The sequence below is a fragment of the Rhea americana genome, unplaced genomic scaffold (genome assembly GCF_003343005.1).
Source record: "Rhea americana isolate MKP2758 unplaced genomic scaffold, rheAme1 scaffold_156, whole genome shotgun sequence".
In the NCBI taxonomy this organism is placed as follows: domain Eukaryota; kingdom Metazoa; phylum Chordata; class Aves; order Rheiformes; family Rheidae; genus Rhea; species Rhea americana.
In genome coordinates, this window is record NW_028185661.1 from 78,413 (window position 1) to 103,008 (window position 24,596).

Genomic DNA, 24,596 nt, shown 5'->3' on the forward strand with positions numbered 1-24,596 from the left:
TCTCAGGGTCCTATTATTTCACTGTTTTTATTAATGGGTTCCTAATTTTCTTGAGACAATTTTCCGTAATTTTTCTAAATTTTTACAAACATTTAAGAAGTAYTGAACTGTAATGGTTTTAATTACTTGAGAAACTAGTTCTAACTACAGAATTGCATGTCTGTGTGGATATAATATAGTAGTACATTCAACTTACCTCTGAAGTCTTGATGTGCTGTTGGTTTCAAATGAATCTGAATGAGTGAGTTACTCATCAGGCAGAGCAGAGACCTTGCTTGCAGTAGTTTCATGGGTCAAGATCCACTCTTGGGGTCTCTAGCTAGAGAAAACTAGTGTACAAGGGGTAGAATTAGGCCCTGACTATAYAAGTGCGTATTTGTAGTTTAAAAACTTCATGCTGCTTTATCAACTACTAAGGAAGTTGTGTACTGTGAGGACAGTGATGCCAAACATCCTGGAATTTATACTCTTAATGGATTAGAAGAGAGGAGATTGATCTGCAGCCCTTGAGCCACAGGTTAGCTTGTAAGCAAAAGCTTGCCCATCCCAGGGATGTGTCACTTAGAGGGCTCTGCCGGTGTGAGGGCTGCTGAGTATGTCAAAGTCCTGGACACTGCAAGCGGACACGGCAGCAAGGGTTATGCAGCAAGCGTCTCCCAGTTGCCCCGGGCAGAGCTTCCCAGCCCCTATCACTACTACCCACCCACGCACCACTGAGACCTCTGGAAGATAGTCACGTCTGTTTTTCCCAGAGCTCCCTCTCAGAGCTGTGGTACATCTCCTGTGCATTGCTGTCCTTATGGTACTTGGCTTTTCAGGCCAAAATATTGGGCATAACTGAAATAATATATGGGGGAATAGTGGTTTTATATGTCCCATCTACTACTACTAATAGAATTCCACTTGTTGTAGATAATTAAGTTAGGAAGTAGTACACATTAAAATAGTCAGAATAATATGTATTTATTTTCAGTGCTATTTTCATTAAATACTGGTATCATATATCCAGGTCTGAGGTAATAAATTAAAAATAAATTCAAGATTTCTGTCCCATATTTGTGCTGCATATTTTTTCTACCATTATACATAATTTTGAAGCAAACACACATGGTTCATAATTTTGAATGCAGCTAGGAATATTATTTTAACACAATCACTTTTTGTTTCACTATATTTTTGCTGAGAATGGTTATTGCATGATACACTTTTAATAGATGTTTTATTTATACTAGAGTTTTCTATTAAATCACAAATATTGAAGTTATAGGAAGATGGGCATGAAGATGTGCTTTGAGCCAAGGAAGGCAAATATTTAATCAGAGTGACAGCACATTCTGCAGGATTATTGTCTGCCTGCACTAGAGTCTGGGTCCAGCAAAGCCATTTCAGTATGTGCTTAACTTTAGACATATGAGTCGATTCAGTGACATCCATGGCCTTAAGTGTTTGCTGGATCAGGGACTAGCCAAGTCTGCAGACCGAAATTCATAGACTTCTTCAACTGTGTGTTATCTGAAGAGTTTTGCTGGTTTTACATTTGTAAGGTATTTTGTAACAACCTTTGTAAGATTTTTCGTATCAGTGAAGCACCCATGAAAGTTTCTAACCTGGTTCATAAATACACTATGAAAAAATAAGCAGCTACAATGACTCTCTTCTACCCATTTTGTTAAAAGCAACACCTGATTTGAAAAGTTTATTAAAGTAACTTTTTCCCATGGTAAAATATATTTAAAAAAATAAACTCTTCATTTCATCATCTTCCATCAAACATATAAGCCTGTTAAAGGGCAGGGTATACCTCAGGTATTCTCATTTATAAATGCAAGAGATTGATATATATCAACTCTTTTTGCACTTAAATGCTGGTGGTAGTAAGGCCCTTTAAGCTAAGTCTCCATCAAGCCCAACAGTAGTGAGCTAAAGAAACAAACAAAAATTTTGCTTGCATAAAACTTTTTCATAATGTTGAATTAAAAAAAATCCCCTCTGCTTAGAAAAAAACTCTTATTTAACTGCTGCCTTTACAACAGAAGATACCTCACCTCCATGTTGTTTCAACTTTGATCAGTGATTCTGAATACAAAGGATTTAAACGCTCACTAAAATTACTGTGGCATGCCATCAGACTCTTAATGTTCAGAGGTTGTGCTAACTCCCATTTAAATCAGGAAGCTATAGTTTATAGTTAGAACTAAGGGTTATCTTGATGTTGTAGGTGTATGTCCACCAGATTTTCTTTAATATATTTTGCAAATGACTGACAGTGCTCATGATGTGATCCTGAAAAACTGTTTGGTATTATTACCAAAAGCTATAGTCCGTATGTAAAATTCTCCATGCTCTCATGCAGTGATTTGCATTGCTGGGGTAACCATGGTTCGCACTGCAGCAGTCTYGGGCCTGGCCACGAGGGCACAGCTGGACAGCCCTGATCTTCAGTACTCCACAGAGCTCACTATTGCCATTGGTTCATCAAATGTGGCCAACCTTATCTGCTTTGGGGTAGTGATGGAGAGGATTTCCCCTGTGTCAGTAGGTGAGTGGATACCATTGTCTATTATGTTTGAAACTTCTTCCTCGTGATCTTCATACAATGTATTGATGTGCAGCAACGGGTGGGTTGGGTTGCAGTTCAGTGCAGGTGTTGGTTCTGGCTTGACCTGATGCAAAGTCATACTTGTTGTAGCAGCAGTTGTGGCTATATGGTTGTGGTTACATGTGACAAAAGCTCCAGCAGCAGGCACAGTTCTGCATGTCTCTGATGAGTATAGGATCTCCTTCGCTGGAAGAGGGGTGTCTAAAAGAAAACAAAAAAGCCAGTGAAAAGATGAGTAGTCTTTCATAATCATTTCCAATCTATCACAGAGTAGTGTCCTGAACCAGTAAGTCACTGGCAGTTTTGCCATTGATTTCAATGGGAGCAGGCACAGATCCAAAAAAGGAATTTTCCTGGGGCCTTTGAAAAATCCAACAGGACTGTTTCATAACAATAGGATTGTAAACTCAGGGAAATAGGGCAAACAACATACAGGTTTGGTAAATCTCACTCTCTTTTTATGCATGCTCATGCTTCCTTATATGAATGGTATTTTCATATCATGAACAACAAGCAACTGAAAAGTTTCTTTYCTCCTCTATATTCTGGCAGGTGTCTTATAAATGTTACGATTTAATGTTTTGACAAACAATATGAATGCTGAAATCCACAAGATATAATACAAAAAACTGTCATTTTAAATGGGAAAAAATAGTGGTTACATATCGTAAGCCACTTGTCTTTAGAAAGAACTCAGCAATTTGTAGTTAACTGATGTCTCTTTGTAGAATTTAGAGCTCTACCTTACCTGATGGACTGTAATGTTGGTCTAACTCAAAAGCAAAGCTGAATATTTTTAATGGGAATGGGGAGTTTAACAGAGCCCCAAAACTACAGTAATTATTTTCTGCTGTTAATGTAAAATATTCAAGAACTAATTTAGATCAAGGTAATTGAGACTAGAAAACCCCAGTAGTTTTGAGGAGTTGAAATCAGAGCAGGTGACTGGATAAGGAACGCTGTAGAATAGCTCACATGCACATCGGGGAGTTGGAGGGCTCTAAGGGAGCATAAAGATTTGGAAGTGACAGAAACTTTTATACCTCAAATCACTTCTTTGCTGGGCAGTGGGGTGACGGTAGCTGTCAGTCTGTCGAGGCCCAGAGGGAGGTCTTAGCTTGTAATGAGATGAGAGCCATTGCTTTAAGTATGTACAAATTTTCTGTAACTTCAACTGCATAGTTCTTCTTTCTTATGTCAGTAACTTACAATAATAAACAATAAGATATCTGTCTATCAATTTAGCTTCTGATCTGTTGCTGTTCTTAGTGCTTACATGGCTTAACCCATCACCTAGCACCTCACAATCTTTTATATATTTGGAACGCTCCTTTGAGGTAGAAAAGGGATAGGATTTCCAAGACACACACAGAGGACTGAAGCACAGAATCAGTGTCTCCTGTGAGGCCCCACAGGAAGTGAATAGTAGAAGTTCTGAATCCCACACCAGCACCCACATTTTGGACTATCCACTCTCTGGTCCATATAAAGGACAAAGGGCAATTTAAAATGTCTCTTGGATGAAAAGCAATATAAATTATCTGAGTTTTAATTCCTCAGGTGACAAATACAGGCCAACCCCTTTGTACTGGTAGTAAAGGAGGAATTTTTTTACAAGCAGCTTTAACTATCTTTAGCAGTTCTTAATAGCACATTCCTAAGAAGTGGCTGTTGCTGGTCTGATTCCTAGTTTGATCTACCACGGCCTTTTCTGTATGACTTGAAATTAAGATGCATTTGAAATATTCCAGGTGCTGGTAGAGCAGGAAGGGTATCATGGAGGCCAAACCCTCCTTATTTCCTTGGCAAAGGCACAACCACATTCTTTTTCTACAGCTCTACCTGTAATACTGCTTATACTCTATATAAAGTRTATTCAGATAGAGAGAAGAGAGAACCACTACTTCTGAGTCTTACCCGCCCTAATATTATTAGCTGTTCTAAAATCTAGTAAGGCAGGTCAAACAGTTCAGATAAGCTTTGAGTTCAGACTGCTATGCAAATTATGGTCTGTGGAGGTCATACTGGAGTGACATACTGTACCTTTGAGAGAGGAGGTGACGTGTACTATGACATTCTCTTCCTGATTTAAAAATCCACCCTCTTGGCTTTTTGATGTAGGCATCGAGGGGATGGCTTGAATCTCTGGCTTGGGTTTTTTACTACTAAGTATATATGGATGAACATCCAAGGAAAAGTGTCGTGTGTGTTTTTTTTCAGTACTTGTACTTTGGATGGCATTTGACTCGGTTTTATGGGCTGATGATTGCTGTGAGGTTTTTGCAGTGGACTCTAACAGAGGAGCTATAAGGCTATCAGTTGCTGTTTTTCTCCGCACAGGCTTAGGTTTTTCAGGTTTATGGTTTTCAACTTTCATAATGGCTAGCTGCTCCTTGAATGGCTGAGGAAGTGGATTGGTAGTTGGGATCCATTTCATCTTCTTTCTTGGTCTCTTAATGATGAGCTGTTCATTAGCATCAATGTCTGCTGGATCAACACTTGGGTCTATTGTTTGGATCCCTGAATCACGCATGGTTGGTGTGGCGTCATGATTGGACTGGGCCAATGCTGCAAGCAGCTGGCGCACCACATTGTCATACATCAGATCACTTTCATTTGTAATGAAATCCAGACGGTTTAATGATTTTATGTGGTCCCGATTTTCATTACAAAACATGGCCAAAATATTGATGTCACAAAACTGGGACTTCTGCCACTGTTTCTTGGTCTTTATTCCAACTTTGTTTAGTTTATCAAATATGAAGTTGGACTTGCGAAATATGAAGAGATGAATTAAATTGATGAGGATTATCAAGTTCATAAAGCAAAGGAGAACAATATCTACGCCAGCAATAATCCGTTGGAGCTGGACAGATGGCAGTTTACAGTTCACTCTGATGTGCAACTTGGAGCTGCTTGTTTTATCTGGAGGCTCTCCTAGTGCACATGTGAATTCATTTTGCTTCTGTGTAGCGTAGTAGGTGGATAAGTATGTAATTGGTATGATGCTTAAAAAGATGATGAATAAATGTCTTGCAAGATAAAGCTTAGCTAAAAAGTTACTTCGTCCTCTTCTCTCCAGGTATTTCTCAAACAAGTTTTGTTCGGGGCTTTTCTCTTTCTCTGCATTCTCAATAATTTCTCTCTTCTCTCTCTCAGTGATCCCTGGGCCTTTGGACTGAATTTGTTTCTCTATTTTTGGTGCCCGCCCTTCAGCTGCACGGTGGTAACAATTGTCAATCTCCTGAAGCAAAAAATTAAGTTCGGAAGTGAGTCGAGTGGAGGCCAGAAATTCCCAGCCCAGAGCCGGAATGTACATGATCCCAGCAAAAGCCAGTAGTGCATAAGGTAGGAACTTATGCTCAAACAAGGAGGGCCAGTGGCTGGCATCAACTCCTGGCAAGGCATCTTTTAGTTCTGTCCAACAGTATCCTCTGGCATACAAGGCTTGATCGCGGGTGAAGTTGTGTGGTGTGTAACAGTATATTGGCTCCTCTGTATAACAGAGAGAAAAGTCACTGCTGTGCATTTAATCTACAAAAGGAGCTCTGGAAAATAAACATTTTAAATTATATCAATTTTATTTTACTGTATCTTTACATGACTATTAAGCCCACAACGTCTATTAGACAGCTCAGTCTGTATACAACTGCCTTTGCCTCCAGGCAAAACTATTTACCTGAAGTTTTGTAATGAACCTGAAGTTTTGTAATGAACCTTAGCTAGAAATGTTAGTGAAAATTATGTATTTTGGGTAAGTTACCTCTCCTAGAACAATATGCTAAGAAACTGCAGCCTAACTCTGGAAAGCTAAGAGTCTTGATATTACACAATAGCTGAGAATCTTATGTTAGAATATGTGCAAATACTGAAAGGCTCATTTAAGTGAAATTCAAGACTCCTTGCAGCTAAATGCTCTTCTAAATGGTTAACTACAGCTGCAGGCAATATGTTTAATCCTTATTAACAAAGTCTGTTCATTGGATAAGGTAGGAAAAATTGCAACTTAAAGACTCATATGCATTTTGTCAACTGTACCCAGCTAACACTTTCACATTCTCAGAATCTGGTCTGTTAACTGTAGCTATCACTGTGAATAYTTAATTTTACATTTAAATATGTGACACTTTTTACACACTGTGCAATTAAATGATGGAAATTGCTGTCATAATTACTGTCATAAAATATTATCAATCAAGAAGTGATCAGGCAAAATAATGGAAGGAAAAGCRTAGCAATGATTATTAAATACACAGATAGTGATGCAAACTTTCACTAAGGACATCTTCAAGCCACAGGCTGCTGAAGGGTGGGAGGGTTTATCAAAGTAAGTAATACCATATGCTTGTCTACTTTTATACTCTTTCCAAGCATTTGCTATTTGCTACCATCAGAGACAGGATATTGAGCGAAAAGGATTTTTGCTTTGACCCAATAGATATATTATGTTCTTATGTAATTGTATTTTTCTAGCAGTAGACATGAACATAATGTGGAAAAAGTTGTGAAAGCTAGAGTGGTATTAACTGCACAAATAACAATGACTGTTACCAAAACATGCTTTCCAAACAGGAAGACTGCATTTTAATGGTAGGTAGAACAAGGGGAACAGATTTTATAGTGTTCTAGTATACCTTTAAAATTTTTCCTAATATGAGATCCACAGGAAGAGATATGTTCCTTTCTGAATTTCGAATGGCCCAAGAACACCAAGCCTGATACAGTTCTGAATGCAGTCTACAATTCAGATCAAGAACAGCTTGTCTGCAGAAAGTGGTGGTACTATTCTCTTAATAATACAAATCATTAAGAGAAATAATAAAAAGTCATTTGATAAAAATAAATAAAATATTAAAAATTAACTAACGGTAAAAAAGCCCTAGTCCTTTTGGTATAATAGAGAACTCCCTCCTGGACTACTTCTCAATTTCAAGCAAAACTAAAACATTTACTAGTGCTTTGGTGAAATGTTAAGATGGTAATCCTGGTAAGATCAGGAAAGGTATTCCCTGATCTACTTACGTGCTGAGCCACTACCTCTGAAAAAAAAAAAAAAAAAGAATTGCTTTTCCTTTTGAGTGATTCAATGAAGATTCTTTTCTAAAGACATAAACAACCTGGACAGAGTTGTTAGAATAAATGATACTATCCAAGACAAGATGTAAAGYAAGCCCCATAAATTCTTTAAAATCACTTCTGAAGACTTGTTCAAAGTTATCTAGCTTTGACTTTTCTCGGAGAAGTGCTTAAAGCACTCTAATGTTATACAACTTCCCATTTAGTATAATTTTTGTATATTTATAGCCATCTGTTACAAGAAAAACACTCATTGTTTTCAGTAATTACATGCTGTCCCATTCCTGGCCATGAAGGGATGCACACAAAAAATTTCAACTCCTGCTGTCAAAGAGTTACTATACAGTTTCCCAGGAGACAGAGTAGATTCCTATGTGAAAATGTTCTCATGGGGAAAAAAAGGTAAATAATCTTGGGAGTGTTTCTGATAAGCAGAAATAGTTTGAATTGGGTCCTTATGCCTACCAGAGCCTGCTGACATGAAAATAAATTTCCTGTGGAATACATGGGTTCATTTCTCCTAGATTTCAGACTCAGAAATACTTGGGAAGATTGTATTTAAGTGTTCATATAAATCATTAATATGGATTAATTTGGGATTCATGTATCACTTGCTACCACCAAATAACTGATCAGTTCTCTTCACTGAGGCCTGAAAAGCTAAGGTGATTTCTGCAAAAATTTTAAATATATAGTAACAATCCAAAAATTATTTAACTCATAAATAAATAAAGGACACAAATCAAAATATTTTAACTTAGCATTTATATTTATGTTGGACCGATCACTTAGAGACTAACTCTGCACTCTGCCCCTTTCCACTGCTTCTGTGAAAAACACAGCTCTGGTTTGGACTGAACAGGTTAATTAGAGGCCACTTCAAAAATGGGATTGTTCAGCCCAGTAAAGAAAGCAAATGCCGTTTGATAATAATTTGTTCACTTTTTCTGTWTTAAGTGTTTTTGTTAGCTGTTTCAATTGCCTGTTAAGTTGTGAGAAATCTGTAGTTTATTGGGCACAGTGTCCCATTCTTATTATAAGCAGTGTCCCATTCTTATTCAATGTTTTATTTACTGATGCTAGTCTAATGTTTTCTGATGCTAGGCTAATGTTTTCTTTGCATATTTATTTACTTTGATGATTCTCTTTAAGGGCCATGTAAATCCTAAGATCCTTCAGGTGAAACTCTTTCCACAGTGAAGCCTGTGGAACCAACTGAGATGGAGGCAGGGTTACAAGGCAATTTTATTTAAACAACATTTTCTAAAAGTTTGAGCCAAGCTCACTGTCAGTTAGTGTTACCGATGTTGGTAAAGTTACTTCACAGTTGAGTTTAGCTCAACCTTTTCAGTATAGGACATGACTCACAAAACAGCATCAGCCTTGGGAAGCTATTTGGACAACCATGTAGACAATGAAGAGGAAGGGGAGGCCCTTCCAGTAAATGATTCAGAGAAAGAGCCCAGTTTAGCTGTCACCTCTCTTTCCATTGACTACGGAGGCTGTCAAGCCAGACTGCCACTTAAACCTAGTTGAAAGGTTAAACCTAGTTTAAACTGCCAACTAAAACATCGAGTTTTTGTGAATATTCCTTCCCAGGTGATGGTAGCATTTTACAATGCATTTAACCAMGCATTTAACACCATGAAGGTGTGTAATCCTATCATAGTAGGGTATGGACTTGTTTTTCCTCTACTGCAATCTGTATCAGTCAGGAATAAATGAAAAAGAAAAGCGCTATGTCAATAATTATTCTTGTTTGTTATGAAAGACAGCAGTAACTTATAGCTGGAGCTCAACATGAAGATCTGATGAGGATGGAGGARTAATTCTTAAGTTGTTCTCACACATGCAACTCTCACTTAGGTGAGGGCCCTACTTAACCCACATTCAGTTTGAAAAAGGCACAGCAGATATATTTTTTTCTTTTACAATGTTCTCTTGATAGGTAGGTGACATCTATGTTGATAGATATGTAACCTAAGAGTGTTACGATCATAGCGCTGATGCTGGATCATGACATACAAAAAAAAGATTGCTTTTAATTTTATATTCATGAATATAGAGTGTTTATATGGACACTCATATTTGACCCTGAAAATCCTAAAAACAATTTGAGAACTTTCTTTTTCATATAATCACTCCAGCCACCATGAAATGCAGCTATCCTCCATGCAAGACTGGTAGATTAACTGCATTTGGCAGTAGATCTACCAAATCTACTGCATTTGGTAGATTTAACTGCATAAATACTCAACTGTATAGGAAAAGACAATAGAATAAAATGCTGTAAGGAAAATTTTTGCAAAACTATGGGGACGTTATTACAGCTGAGGGGTTTAGTCTCCTTCTGAGTGTTGCCTACATTTGAGCACATAAGTATCATCCATCCCTCCAGTCTCCTCGAGGGGTACATTCTTGTGAACCTAGACAGAAATTCCTACAGCAAAATAGAGAGCAAGGTCATCATTTCCAAAATAATCTTTTGCTAGTTCCAAAAAATAATGAAAGGATGGTTCAGGGCATAGATGTATCTGTGACTTATGCATGTGTACATCTGCAACCCAGACAGAAAATAACAAGATACTGCCTAACTAACCTGCCATTCTTAATGGGGGCTGGAAAGCTAAGGAGACAAACATTTCTATATTAAATGTAATGGCATACTGCAAGATTATCCATGTTGATATTCAGAGTAAAATCTCATTAAGTTTAAAGTCTGAAAGTCTGCCCTTAGGTCTACCTACACAAATGCACTTACTACATACCAATAGATCAAGCTCACCACAACTGTTCAGAAAAAAATCWCTTATAATAGCTAAGGCCAAATCCTGCCTTTAGTAATACCTACCTACAGTCGCTATCATTCCCAGGAATGTTCCATTTGAACAATTTTTAAGACACTAAGCAACTCTGTGTTAATGAAGTGCAAATATAACTAACTACTTCATTTGGAAAAAAAGATTATTGATATTAATATATTTTAAAAGTGTATTATACTTTATCTGATACTGACTTGGATATAAAGACGCATACTAGGAAGCTTAGCTTGCCATTTTAGATACTATTAGCCCATCTCAATGGCACTACATCAGATGTTTTCAGCAGTTATACATGAATACATTTTATCCTGCTCACTGTGCAAATAAGTAACTTCTACAAGTCCTCAATACTAGTCTCATGAATAAAGTATGGAGGAGATCTCATCCAATTTTTGGGGGGACATATCGACAAGATGAAATAGTCAAAGTAGAATTATTCAGTCAGTTGTGCAATATGTCATTTAAAAAGTTAAAATCCTGTGACAGCTAAGCTTTCTCACCTGCTCTACCAAAATATGTACCATACCATCTCAACCCATCAGTTTAAGAAGTACTTAAGTGGAGGAAGAATGACTTGCAGGAAACGTTGTGGCACAAAGGGCACACCTAATGGAAATGAATAGAGGAAATGGTTGGGAGAAGATTGGTGAGGTAAGGTCAGTAATGAATGAAGGGTTCAAAAAACTCTGTTCAAGAAACTCTAGCCTGCAAAGAATCTAAACACACAGTATGGGAGGAAGGAGTGAAAGCAAATCATGGAAACTAGAAGCTGCCCAACCTGCTGACTTGTAGTAAAGGCTCTGGGATATATTTGTGTGCTTTCAGTAGGCATATGCGCTCTTGACTACTCTCTGTTCCCATCCTAAGATCAGTCACCTTCTTCCACTGAAACTCCAAGCTCCATGTACCTTAGCAGAACAAGGGGCTGTAGTGCTGACGTTTGGGGCTGGAACTCCTGTGAAACTTCAACTGCAAAAATCAATCTCAGACCTGGAAATGGAGTAAACAGCAGAAAAAACTGATAAATGCTGTTCTAGACCACTTCCTCAAGTTTTACTCCAATGCAGAATTACGTAACTATTCAGGTTGGAGGGAACCTTAGATCCCACCTTCTGCTCAAAGCAGGGTGACCCAACTCTCTGAACTTCCATAGATGGGGCCTGCATAAACTCTCTAGGCAATCATTTGCAATGTTTGACTGTCCTCAAGATGAATTTTCTTTTTAGGTTACATCTGGCAAGGATGGTTCTGATTCACGTAGGAGTTACTTCTTTCACTTCTGAAAAGTGGCCATTACCAAGAATGAATGTAATGGCCACTGCCATCAGGAAGACTTTAGGTAAAATATAGYTAGAAGGCTAGCATCGCAATATAAATAGCTGGAGTTCTGGTCTCAGTATTACATCTCATCTGAAGGAAGAGGAATCAACAGCACAGTCCATCAAGGAGGGTGTGTGTGTGCATGTATTTGYCTATATTAAAAAAAAAATAACCTGACCAGCAAAAGTGAGATGGTGTACAGAACATTGAGAAGGCACTGCCAGAACATGGGCTAGCTGGTAAATGTCTATCCTTCTCCTTTATTCTGTCTTTACAAAGTTCATTTTTTACAGGTCTTCCTGGAAAGGAGAGTTAATTTCATCTAGCACAAACATTCACATATCCTTTTAAACAGAATATAACAGTATCCATCTTTTAGTGTTCAATAATGTAAAAAAACTAGGCCTTGCTCCTGAAAGACTTAAGTGACTTTATACATCGGGCAGGCTCATTAAAGCCAATGGGATTACTCACAACGCATAAAATCAAGCATATGCATTTCTCTTTGAAGGACTGGTGCTGCAGGGGGTTCAATTTCAGGCTTCTAAGATATTATTACAAGTAGTAGTCAAAAACTATTTGAATAAATATGGAAAATATATTTGAAAGGCTTTCAGTAGACCTTGAAAAGTAAAAAAATATATTAGTAATAGACAATGGCCTACGTAAAAGGGCAAATAACCATTAACACCTACCATATTCACTGTGAAATAAAGTACATTCACCAAAAGCAAACTATAAAGCATAATAATGAATTGTGTATAGCTCCTGTGAACTCCAGCTTTTAGCATTTACCCTGGAAAAAGAAAGCACACCTCATTAATCTTCTGGCTAAATTACATGAACTCAGTATTCTTCAGTAATGATTCAATGATGTAGGAGTAATAGAACTATTTTCTAACAGCGAAAAAAGGAACTCAGTTTTCAGAAAAAATGAAAAAGCTAAAAATCCTTGTGCAGACTGTACCAAGATAGCAGTATGTATGTTGCTTGTGCAGATACTTCTTTAAGATATGGAAGTAATCAGCCTGAGCACTATGGCACTAGACTGGGTGCAGGCAGTAGAGATGGGGCTTAGGTTCTGAAAAACAGGCTGCCAAACTTCCTACATCTCCCAATTCCTGAGCAAGTGCTTTAACCCTTGTGCCCTGACTTTGTCAGTCGGGCTCACGGGGGACTCCAGTGGGGAAGAGATACTGACCCTAGAGACCTCACTTAAGTGCCTACAGAGATCCTGAGTCTAGCGCTTCCCACCAATCAGCTTTCTACCCTCTTTAGCAGTACTACTAAATCATCCTCATGAATATGCCCACGCTGCCTATGAAGACAAGCATTTCAGTCAAGTCCTCTAAAGCATTCTTTGGAAGGTCCTCTCCGCTAATCATAAGGAGAAATTCAGCACTTAAGTAGGATTATCTGAACTTCTCTGCTGATCAGATGCCTACTATTTGGGTGTAGCAGTGCCAAACTTTGACCCCTAAAGCAGGCACTCAGACTAGAACCACAAATCAACACAATGGGTGTATGTAAATACTTCTACTAAACTTGCTAGTATTGAGCAACGAGTGCAGTCAGAAAGAAACAAAGGCATTCAGCTTCCTATACGCTCAAGCCCTTACTGGGCAATAGTAAAGTGTAATTCCCTTAAGTGTGGGGCACTACCACAAAGATGCTTTCTTTTATTTGGGTGTACATACATGCAGTGGCTAAAACTGAAATGCAGAGTGTTTAACTCTTGAGCACAAGTTTCTAATAGCAAGATAAATGAGAACCTCTTTGAATTCATTAATAAACAATGGYATTTGTCAAGAACAGTCCTATCATACTGCCCTTCCCTACACTGTGTTACATACGTGCAATCAGACATACACACTTCATTCACCTTTAGTACTAAAGAGAATGCACAAGAAAGTAGGTAGCAAAAAGTGTTTATTTGGAGAAAAAGAAGTAATTCATTTAGTAGTTTTCAGTATTTTTGAAGGGAAAAGAAGAATGTCCTGGATCCTCTTCTCTCTGTAAAAACAGAACAAGAACACTTATGTTATTAAGGTTGAAAATGTAGCCTAACAAAGTGTTATGTTGTCTAAAGAGTAACCAGATTTTCCATCCCAGCCAGAAACTTCCATAAAAATACGCAACTCGCTCCTTTGGGTGTGATTTTAACAAATGGTGATTTTAACAAATGCTCACTAATATCCAAGTTAGTTCAAAGACAAAGGAAAAACTCCCTTAATTTAATGGGTTTATTTCAACTACTTTATTTAAAGAGTATTTAAAGGTTAGAGTATTAGTACAGCATGAGGATGGATTCCTGAAATTAATTGTATACATCAACTGTAGTCATACAGTCCTATTTAACTCACTGAGTTTACTCATATGAGTAAGAAAATAAAGCATTCACAGAACTAAGCCTTAAGTTAGCAATCTAATTATTATTATTACTGTTATCAGAATAAAAAGACAATACCTTTACCTTTGTTAGGGAATATTCTTTCCAAATCTGAATATACGTTCCATGCCCATGAAGTCCTCCTAAGGCACAAATTTCTCCATGATCAACAAGGTAAGGTATAGCCTTTTTTGCTCACTTTCTGAAACCACTTGTCCTGTTTAAGAAAAAAATCTTAAAAAGAAAATCCCTAAAAAATGAGACAGGAAACCACTGCTGCTCCATGGTTTTAATGGCCCATATTCAATAAGGCTTAGTCATAATGGATGAAATGTATATAAGCAATTTCAATGACTGATAGGTAACTGGTTACCCTCGTGGGTAACTGCAATGTAAGGGCAGCAGCAGATGTCCTCATATTTAYGATTTGTTTTTTTTTTCCCTTGCAGGATTGCTGCTTGAACTGCATGTATTTTGGATCTGCAGAATTACTATATTATCACTTTCCTAACAGATACATAAATTTACAGGACTATGTTAATTGTATGTAATTGATATTAGCTCTTTTAAAATTAGCTGGTATGCTGAAGTGCCTGCCAGCCTAATTCAGGAAAGAATGATACCTACTCCTTCYTAGTTGATTATGTCAAAGTCTATTGGAGATTATTTCAGAAATTGCAACTGTTACGCAGAAGGTGCAGAAACACCCAAATGAAATCCCTCAGGCTGCTCCTATCCAAGAATGTTTCCTCAACAATGAGCTAACATCCATCGTGTGATGGCCATGCAATATGGTGATAACATCATTGGAAAGAGTGTTTATTTATAGTGACTGTACTGTTGAATCTCATTACAAGCATTTCTTCCTCTGCTAAACAGAGCTCTGTGAGAAAACAGAAAACACCTGGAATGATATTGCAATATCTTGGGGTATGTTTCTGTAATATAGCATTGCTTTGTATTATGTTAAGACAAAGGGAAGGCTAGAAAGAATGCATTCATCAAAATCTAATGAATGAAATTCAGTTATGCAGGTAGCCCTATAAAAGAGATCTGCATAATAATTACTTCTAAAATTAATAGTTCTAGTAAGAGGAGGTAAGTGGAATCTTGGTGATACACAGATCTTCTTTATAAGGGTAAAAGCAATACTGTATGAAAATAAATGTTTTAATGTCATCAAAAGATGAAAACAGTATTTTTGGGCAATTCAAAAATTCCCTTACAGTAATGGAACCTCAGAGTAACTACACAGGCACTCAGATAGTATGATAATGCAGACCAGAGTAACACCTAAAACAAACTGCAAAAGCATGTAAGTGCCAAAGTGAAATGAATTATGAAAATTCAGTGATACTAATGATACATAGACAAGTGCGGCTTTTTAATTCAAGGGTCAAGTGCAAAATGCAAACAGGAAATAGCAGGTTTGTTCTAYGGCATTATTGTTATTTAATGATTAGAAATGATGAAGATGGCTTGTGTTAAGTACCTCTTGGCATAAATATAGTACTCCAAAAACTTCATATTAAAAAACAAGAAAAATGCAAATAATTAGCTCATTAAGTAATTATATTATTTTAACAGCATAGTAATTTTGAATCAGAGATGGCTGGTCTACTGTTCTTTGGAAAACTTGTTCTTCCATGTAAGAAGATAATGAATTTTGTAAAGTATCAGAGCTATGCTTGATCTAGCCGTGAGAATCAGCCTGCCAAGGGTTCCAGGGACTCTTGATAGTTCCATTGTGGAGGTTTCCTATCCTCCTGAAAGAGGTCAAAAATCCTGCAGAAGACAAGGTACCTCAACTCCAAAACACAAAAATAATTATGTAAGCATATAACTGAACTCCAAGCTGCAAATACACRTCATGTATCTTAGCTGCACTGCTGCTCGTTTACTTTCTGAGTTTATATGATAGGTATGGTTCCAGTCAAAACCAAACCAGCCCCCAAACCCTGCTATCATAATGAATTTTGTATTTCCTAGTTCTAATGCAAGAGTATAATATAGGACTGGGACAAAATCCGTTATGATGGAAATACCTGCATTCATTTCAGCATTTTTCTTATAATAAATACTATACCATCATGTGAAACAAAGGGAACCTTTAGAAGAATCATGCCACTCTACTGTGAAATAACTTGGTTTTGTAATTAATTGTGTATCCCTACTGAAAGTGCTCATTGCAGTCATTTCTAATGCTGAGAAAACCCAAGAAACTCCATGATGGTATTGATTCTTGAAGTGTTTCACAGCTCTAAGAAACAATACAAGCTGAGATTTTTTCTTGAATATGAAAGCGTATTTTTCTATTTTAGACAAAAGGCCTCAAAATCCTTCTGGGTAACTGAAAAAGCAGCCTCAAACTTACTACACAAAGATCCTCTTGACTAAGATGAATGAATTTAGCAGTGTTCAAACAAAAWTTTTTCTGATCATCTATTCAAATTAAGTTATTTGAAAATATGTGTTAAGCTAAACCTCATTCACGTTTTGGATCTCTTCAGAAGCCAGACACTGGAGTAGACGACGTGTTAATAGTGCAAACAGGGTCACCAAAGTCTGTATGAAAAGAAGATGATGTATATGTATCAATGAAGTTTTTGAGAAAAGAACTTTTTTGCCTTTTCAAGACAAAAAATGCCTGCAGCCTTCAGAAATTACAGTTGAATTATTTCAGATGTGAGGTTCACGTGTTTCCTCAAGATTACCTTTTTATTTAACACTCAACTGGATAACTGCACGTCTTTAACCTAGTCAAGCTCCTGACAACCTAGTGTGTGTACGCATGTGTGTGTATTGTGCRCCTGTGCACTGTGACTACTTGTACAATTTCACTCCTTTTAAAGAAGGCATGATTAGAAAGCACTTAACACATATAACACTGAGAGACTCCTTAAATTCTCTTATCATAAGTAATATCGCTCCAGAACCAATTTCTGCACCTAGCTCTGATCTCATGTAAATATAACAGAATCTGGCCCTCTACTCTTAGCACTAACCATAATCATTTGGAAAATATACTACAGGCTACTTTAAATGCAGTTAGAAAGAAAAAATGGAAAATAAGCTCAAAAGCCATTTAACAGGTAAGTCAGGTAACTGAGTATATATAAACATGCTGCCTACAACTTGAAACAAAAATATGAATTAGAAAAATAGTCCAGAAATACAAGCTAAAACCCCATTTTACAATACAGAAACCCTCGATATGTACTGCTTTAAACATATTGTAAGGTGAAATGCATAAAAAGACATTGAATGCACGCATATACTGTACTACACAGTGAAATAAGCATTGCTTATGCACAATGATTACAAATCAGGAAATAAAACATAAAACTTGAACTGACTCATTAGTCATTCAACTTACTGTCTCCTTCCATTACTTCCTCATGAGACTTTTCTAGCAGAAGGGTGGTAGAGGGCTGAGCTACGTAACTGCTAAGAGACATAGAAATACAGTATTTATGAGCAACTTTCTGGTATTTTGTAGGAACTGTTTTATAAACGTAGCAAGAAAACCTATGCCAAAGCTTGGCTTTTGACTAAAGTATAAAATCTTGACTGCTTTGCTCTACTTTAATGAGGTACTGATATTTAACAGCTTCTGAGGGAAAGGCAAACACGACTTCAATATAGAAAGAACAGTTCACTGTGACTAGGAAGTACAAGCACAAGGCACTGCACAAGATGAATATGATTTAGCAATCCCTGTAATTGAGTACACCAATCCCAAAGCTTTTGAAAGTTTGGGTAACAACATACTTCAATACTGTGAAGATCAAAACATATTCTCCTTTGGGGCCCACCTCTCTTTGCTCCCTTATGCAGAAAACCTCCCACAGACATCACTGATAATGTTTTTGAATGCAGCACAATACTGAGCAATAATATTTAAAACACTTAGAAAAAATATTAAACAATGCAAAACAAACTAAGTAGCTCCTCATGAAGGCTAAGTATGTCTTACTCCAGTAGGCTGTAGAATAGTCTCTTGGAATTTCAGCAAACACCACGAGAAGTTTCACTATACAAGGCTGCCACTTGCTGTCAGTAACACCGCTGCTGGTCATAGAGGATAGAAAGCAGCACTTGCTGATAAAGACTAATACTGAATACTCAACAATGTCCTACTCGTGGCTGTAGTTTGGTGTACTGGTTCCATGGTAAGAACAGGCACAGCAGATGAAAGGATGAATAGAAACATGGGACACAAAACAGATTCACTTCAAACTAAGAATGAACCTTAGTTCTAAGATTAGATTCATCTAATACTCTGCGTTCTAGGCCTTTCAGAAAGGAAGTGAAAACGGATGTGCTCTATCTTAAAATAACTGCCTCTTCTGATCTAGATCCAAACTTCCCCAAGAGGACCATCTCTTGATAGGAGTTACTGTAACAAAAAATCTAAGAACAACTGCTGAACTTTGCTTTAGACTACAGCTGGACTGGAACTACGTATCTTAGAGCCTCAACTACTAACATTTAATTAAAATTTCRTATTTTATCGTTGTGCAGTAAATATGAACTTTATGGAAAAAATCTGCTTTAGCAAGGAAACGCTTTAAATAACTTCTTTAAAAAAATTTAAAAAACCCAAACCCTTTATCAGGTGAAGAAAACAATCCAGCAGACTCCAACCCAGCTAAAATATAAGAACAAAAGTGACAATACAAAATCAAAACTCTGCATTGATAAATTATTGGTTTTATTTTACTCTTGATTTTAGTCTTGATTTGCACAGGTATAGATAACCACTCAAGCTGCCTAGGAACAACAAAGCTTCTGTATCTAAAATCTTCAGATATGACAAATCAAGCCTCTGGGGAGTCAGATACAAGCATAGACCTTTTAAAACGACTGCATATGAATTTGCATGAGTGCTGCAGGAAGATGGTTAAAATTATATATGCTATGACTAGGATCACTTGACTCTTCTGATAGAAATTCAAACATTTGAAAGAGTCCAATTGTTATTTATATTTAACTAAACAAAAGGTATCCTTAACTTTAAAGTAGTAATTTCTGAAAGAAAATGTAACAAAATCAAGTAAATTCCCTTGGGTCTACCAACTGTGTGCACAAGGACACCCCTGCTGGAGAGGTTTCTTTGAGTCCTTACTGGCTGTTGTAGACATCCTTCTGATCAGGACTTCGAGCCCTGTAATTTTGGAAAACTGATTCCATTTAAATACAGATCCATCCACTGAGTCAGAGAATCATGTGTCAAAAGCTTTCCTCATTGAAGTAAACGCCAACACACACTGGCCCTTAAACAAGATGTCCTAGATTTGTATGAAGTCTGTCCAGGATGTTGGAGTGGAGAGAAAGGAAGATAATATTCTTTCTTCTCTTGTGGGTGCCCTTTTGGAAAACATGCAAATTTCTCTGTGTAGGAAGCTGACTATTGTTTCCAAATGACTTTATGAATATCTTATACTCAGTATATGGCAGATGGATCTATTTTAATTATCATTCTGGGACCTTTATTTCTAGGAATCATGCTGGTTTGCCTGAAAAACATTAAAAGGGAAATAAAAGACTCAGTAATGGTAGAGTAAGAGGTTAGCTGAGGGACTTCCTCTTGTGAAAACAAGTCTAGAGAGTGCGAAGAATCACAGAATGGTTGAGGTTGTAAGGAACCTCTGCAGATCATCTAGTCCAAGCCCCCTGCTCAAGCAGGGTCACCTAGCGCATGTTAGACAGGGATGCATCCAGGCGGGCCTTGAAGATCTCCAGAGAAGGAGACTCCACAACCTCTCTGGGCAACCTGTGCCACTGCTCTGTCACCCTCCCAGAAAAAGTTCTTCATACTCAGGCAGAACTTCCTGTGTTTCAGTTTTTGCCCACTGCCTCCTGTCCTGTCACATGGGACAACAGAAAAGAGTTTGTCCCCATCCCCTTGACACCCTCCCTTCAGGTACTTATACACATTGATAAGATCCCCCCCTCAGTCTTCCCTTTCCCAGGCTGAAGAGGCCCAGCTCTCGCAGCCGTGAATAATAGGGCAGATGCTCCAGTCCTTTGATCGTCTTTGTACCCCTACGCTGGACTCTCTCTAGTAGCTCCAGGTCTCTCTTGTACTGGGGAGCCCAGAACTGGATGCAGTACTCCAGGGCTGAGTAGAGGGGCCGGATCACCACCCTTGACCTGCTGGCAACAGTCTTCCCAGGATACCATTGGACATTTTGGCTACAAGAGCACATAGCTGGCTCATAGTCAGCTTGTTGTCCACCAGCACTCCCAGGTCTTTCTCTGCAGAGCTGCTCTCCAGAAGGTCAGCCCCCAGCCTGTACTGGTTTATGGGGTTATTTCTCCCTAGGTGCAGGACCCTGTACTTGCTTTGTTGAACTTTGTGAGGTTCCTCTCTGCCCAACTCTCCAGCCTGTCCAGGTCTCTCCGAATGGCAGCACAGTCCTCTGGCTCTCAGCCACTCCTCCCAGCTTGGGATCATCAGCAAACTTGCTGAGGAGGCATTCTGTCTCTTCATCCATGTCACTGATGAGTAAGATGAACAAGACTGGACCGAGTATTGACCCTTGGGGGACACTGCTAGCTACAGGCCTTCAACTAGACTCTGTGCTGCTGATGACAACCCTGATCTCTGCCTTTCAGCCAGTTCTCAATCCACCTCACTGTCCGTGAGGCAGTATTCATTCCCTTGCAGAAGTGCCTACGCAAGAAAGAACTTCTGCCATTAGAGTTAAATCCTGGCCCCACTGAAATCAATAGCAAAACGCCTACCAACTCCTGTGCAGCCTGAATTTCCCTCTCAGGAGCAAGTGATGTGTATGACTTATACTTTCTTTCTGCAGAGAGATGCATTTCACCCCTAATGCACTGCCATCTCGTACTGAAGTTTGGAAACAAGATTTCAGCTCCTGATAAACTTTTGATTATGTTACAGATTCTTTTATCCAACAAAAATGAATCAAGGATTACAGTCTGCTTTTTTACATCAAGTCAGACCATGATGATACATGTAATGGAAGAAAAATCCTGTATCTAATTTAAAGAAATTGTAATGCATGATTATGATGTATGAATGCTAGATTGTGATTTGTTCAGGAAATCAACATTTGCCTCAGATCAGTACCTGCTAAAACACAGTAAGTCTCGCCTTTTGCACTACTAAAATTATTAAAACAAAAAATCATGATTTCTCAAAGGTCATGTAAAAATTGTAACACTCAAATGTGAGTACAAACAAATCACTTAAATGAATAGCAAACATGTTAACATAAACAAGCACTTAGCCCATGGAATTAAAACAATGTAATTAAACAACCTCATCTTCCCCCACAGGTGAACTATAGCATATAATAAATTATACAACAGACAAGAATCTTCATGACTGTTAATGGTTACCATCTTTTAAATATATGTATACTCTTTCTTTCTTCTAGCACATTCTTTCTTTTTCTTGTGTTCTGAGACTGAACTGTGCTTTCATATGTTCTGTAATAGTCTCTAGGCCAGAAGGATTGGGATAGTCTCTAGGCCTTGCATTGGGATATCCAGGCTTACTGTGATAGGGTTCCTTCTGCACACCAATAGTGCAAGACAGAGTCAAGCAGATTTTACTACACTTATTCTCTGTACTGTGCTGTACAGGTGTTTTTGACTATTCTTTAAACTCAGCTAGATCTTACTACATGAACTCCAAGGTAGATTATAAGTATAGAAGGCTTTATGTCTTCTACACACTAATCATGCAGACTCTTTTGATGTCTTGTGAGAAACCAATGCTTTTTGATCACTACCTTAACGTCTTGAACTCACACATTATTGTTAGAGCTTTATCATCAAAGTTTACATAAGATGGGATAGAACCCAGAAAGAGGTGTTGTTTTCAGTTCAGAGGCATGCTTCTGGCTTAAATGGCTCATACTGGATATCATTAACAGAAATAGCAATAAAATAAGCATTGGTTTTTACTCTCTATTCCAAAGCAATAACTGGTGCACACGCACAAAGCAAAGCCAAGGAAGCTACTATAGTATTCACAATCAAGGGACAGTAGGAAAAGCACTCAATTTTGCCAGTAAAGTTCACACTTTTCACACGTATCACTTAAATTGCACAGTGGGAGCTGTATCCAAGACAAGAAAACAAAATTAGATTCTTTAATAATTAGTGGCAGTGCATAGGTGAAACACAACATAAACTGCAGATCAAGAATAAGCATATATTCAGCAGGACTAATTATTATTGCTATACTTAACAGTGACTCTGGACAAGCTTAGGTCAGCAAAGAAGCCTGAGTAAATATTATCTTGGTAACAGAGAAATTATGACTTGATTCAGGTCATGAAAAAATTAGGAGTTTTGCTCTTGAACTCAGAAGAAGCAGGACTGAGTCTGCTAATCCTGGGCTCTTTGACTTCACTCCAACAAGGAATCTACATAGTTTCATCAGTCCCTTAAGTGCTTGTGTTACATTCTCTTGTCCACTCCATTTTTCTATTGTAGAGTATCTTTGATTTTTTGTTTTGTCGTATTTGTTTTCTAACTGTAGATTATCTGAACAACCACATGGTATCATATGAGAGAAGAATGTTGTCCTAAAGTCTTCCAATGGCAGCTTTCCAAAAGCTTTTCCCATCATGATAGCATAGGTTACTACTCCATAAATCTAGGGTCAAATTAACATGCAAAGTCTGTCACTAGGCTTAAATGATTTTGCTTTTGGTACTTCTGAAAAATAAATTTGGAACATTTAAAGTCACAACCATTATCCTAGACGGCAGTATTCCACAGCATAATATAAATGTAATTGTAGAAATATGRGCAGATGAGAGTAGCAAGAAAAATCAGCGGACTTGCATATACCTGTGTGGGCTATACCTGAAACTTGCATAGGGACATCTATTCTATGAAACTTGGTCTCCCTTAGACCTGTTGTTTCTTCCACAACCTGGTCAGGATTTGTTCATATGGAGCGTGTTACCACCGTCTACACAAGCTGTGAGTCCTGAAACCCACACTACAGAAMGGCACATACACGAAGGGCAGCCCTTTCTTGTGCCAAAGAAAGGGCACATCCATGATTAGATTCAAACCTGCAAACCTCACATGGTACGGAAGTACACACACTCATGACCTGATGGATTGCCTTTTCATTACAGTTTACCCCTCTACAAACCAAATAAAAGAAGGAAACCAAACACTTTTGCATTCTGCATTGAAGATCTGTAAAAGTAACTTTGTATTCTGACTTTAAGTCACTATTAGGAGATAGCTTCACAGATTCAGCAAGATCTGCATGCCCTGAAAATCTGCCCTCTTTAAGTCATCTCCAGAACTATCCACAGAATGAGGTTCTTACCATCAATTGTGGCTGAAGATTTTGAGCTATAAATGCTAAGTTTAAAAAATGAGGTTCATATTTAAAAATGTTTTAACTAAAATTAAGAAAAATTTCCACCAAGCATGCATCTATAAGCATGCATTCCTCCAGGTAGTTTAACCGTATCTAATAATGAAAACAAGGATACACAAGTGTTAGAAGAACAAGGATAGGCAATGTTAGAAGCTGATCCCAAAGCATGGGGAAAAGTCCAATTCTGACATGCTTAGTCCAATAGAATTCTTACTAAATACTGCCAGTTCCCACTAACTGTAGAGGCATATATAAGGTCAGTCCTGTGTATTTAAATGCTACCAATTTCACAACAATCTTCAGGATGGAGCTTTAGGGCACCTGCTGGTAATCCAATCCATGGAGTTGCAACCTAGTAGCTCTATTCCTCAGGTTAATACTTCACATTCTCTGTGCTAATGTCCTGAAAATAGACCTAACAATTTACTGGGTCACTCACTCTCAAAGTTCATCAAGACTTAAAGCTTCCTCCCTAGACTGGAAGGCCTCCACGCTGGCTGTGACATGCAATCAAACTAGGCTTTTTTAAGCATAAAAAAGCCTGAATGCAATATGTAGGCCTTTAACTGGGACAAACACCAGTGATTACCATTATCCCAATATGACAGTATGCATCTGCCTGTACATAATCATTTCATGTATATACRAAAGCATCGTCTTTTACCTAGAAAGCTAGTTAAACACGTTGTGCATGTCTGAACTAACATTAGGAAGAATGCTTAAAGTCCGCCTTGGATCAGCTCTGGATCCATCCAAGATCCAATTGATCGAGTACATAAATACACAGAGGGCCATTCACACTGGCTTCCCAGCTGCCGCAGGCGAGTGAAAAACCCCTCGGCTCCACAGAGCTCCCGGCAGAAAATTCTGGGCTGCCCCCGCCGAGTCAAAGGGGCAAAKGGTCCCTGCCACTAAACACAGCGCTGCGAACAAAGGTGCCCACCGCCCGCACCGCTCCCCGCGGCCGGGCCCCTCGGCGCCGGCGGCCGTTAGGGCGCGGCC

The 24,596-nt window shown here is 38.2% G+C and overlaps 1 protein-coding gene across 1 annotated transcript in view; it reads right to left on the reverse strand.

Annotated features, from left to right (window-relative positions):
* Positions 1-1,227: 1,227 nt before the first annotated feature.
* The window catches only part of PANX2 (pannexin 2), a 24,995-nt gene continuing 1,626 nt past the window's right edge, over positions 1,228-24,596 (reverse strand). Inside the window, exons 3-4 of the mRNA XM_085299905.1 lie at positions 4,643-6,094; positions 1,228-2,800 (exon numbers count right to left, since the gene is read on the reverse strand). Coding sequence (XP_085156031.1) covers positions 2,439-2,800; positions 4,643-6,094 — 1,814 coding nt within the window. The 3' untranslated portion in view covers positions 1,228-2,438. The remainder of the gene's footprint in view (positions 2,801-4,642; positions 6,095-24,596) is intronic.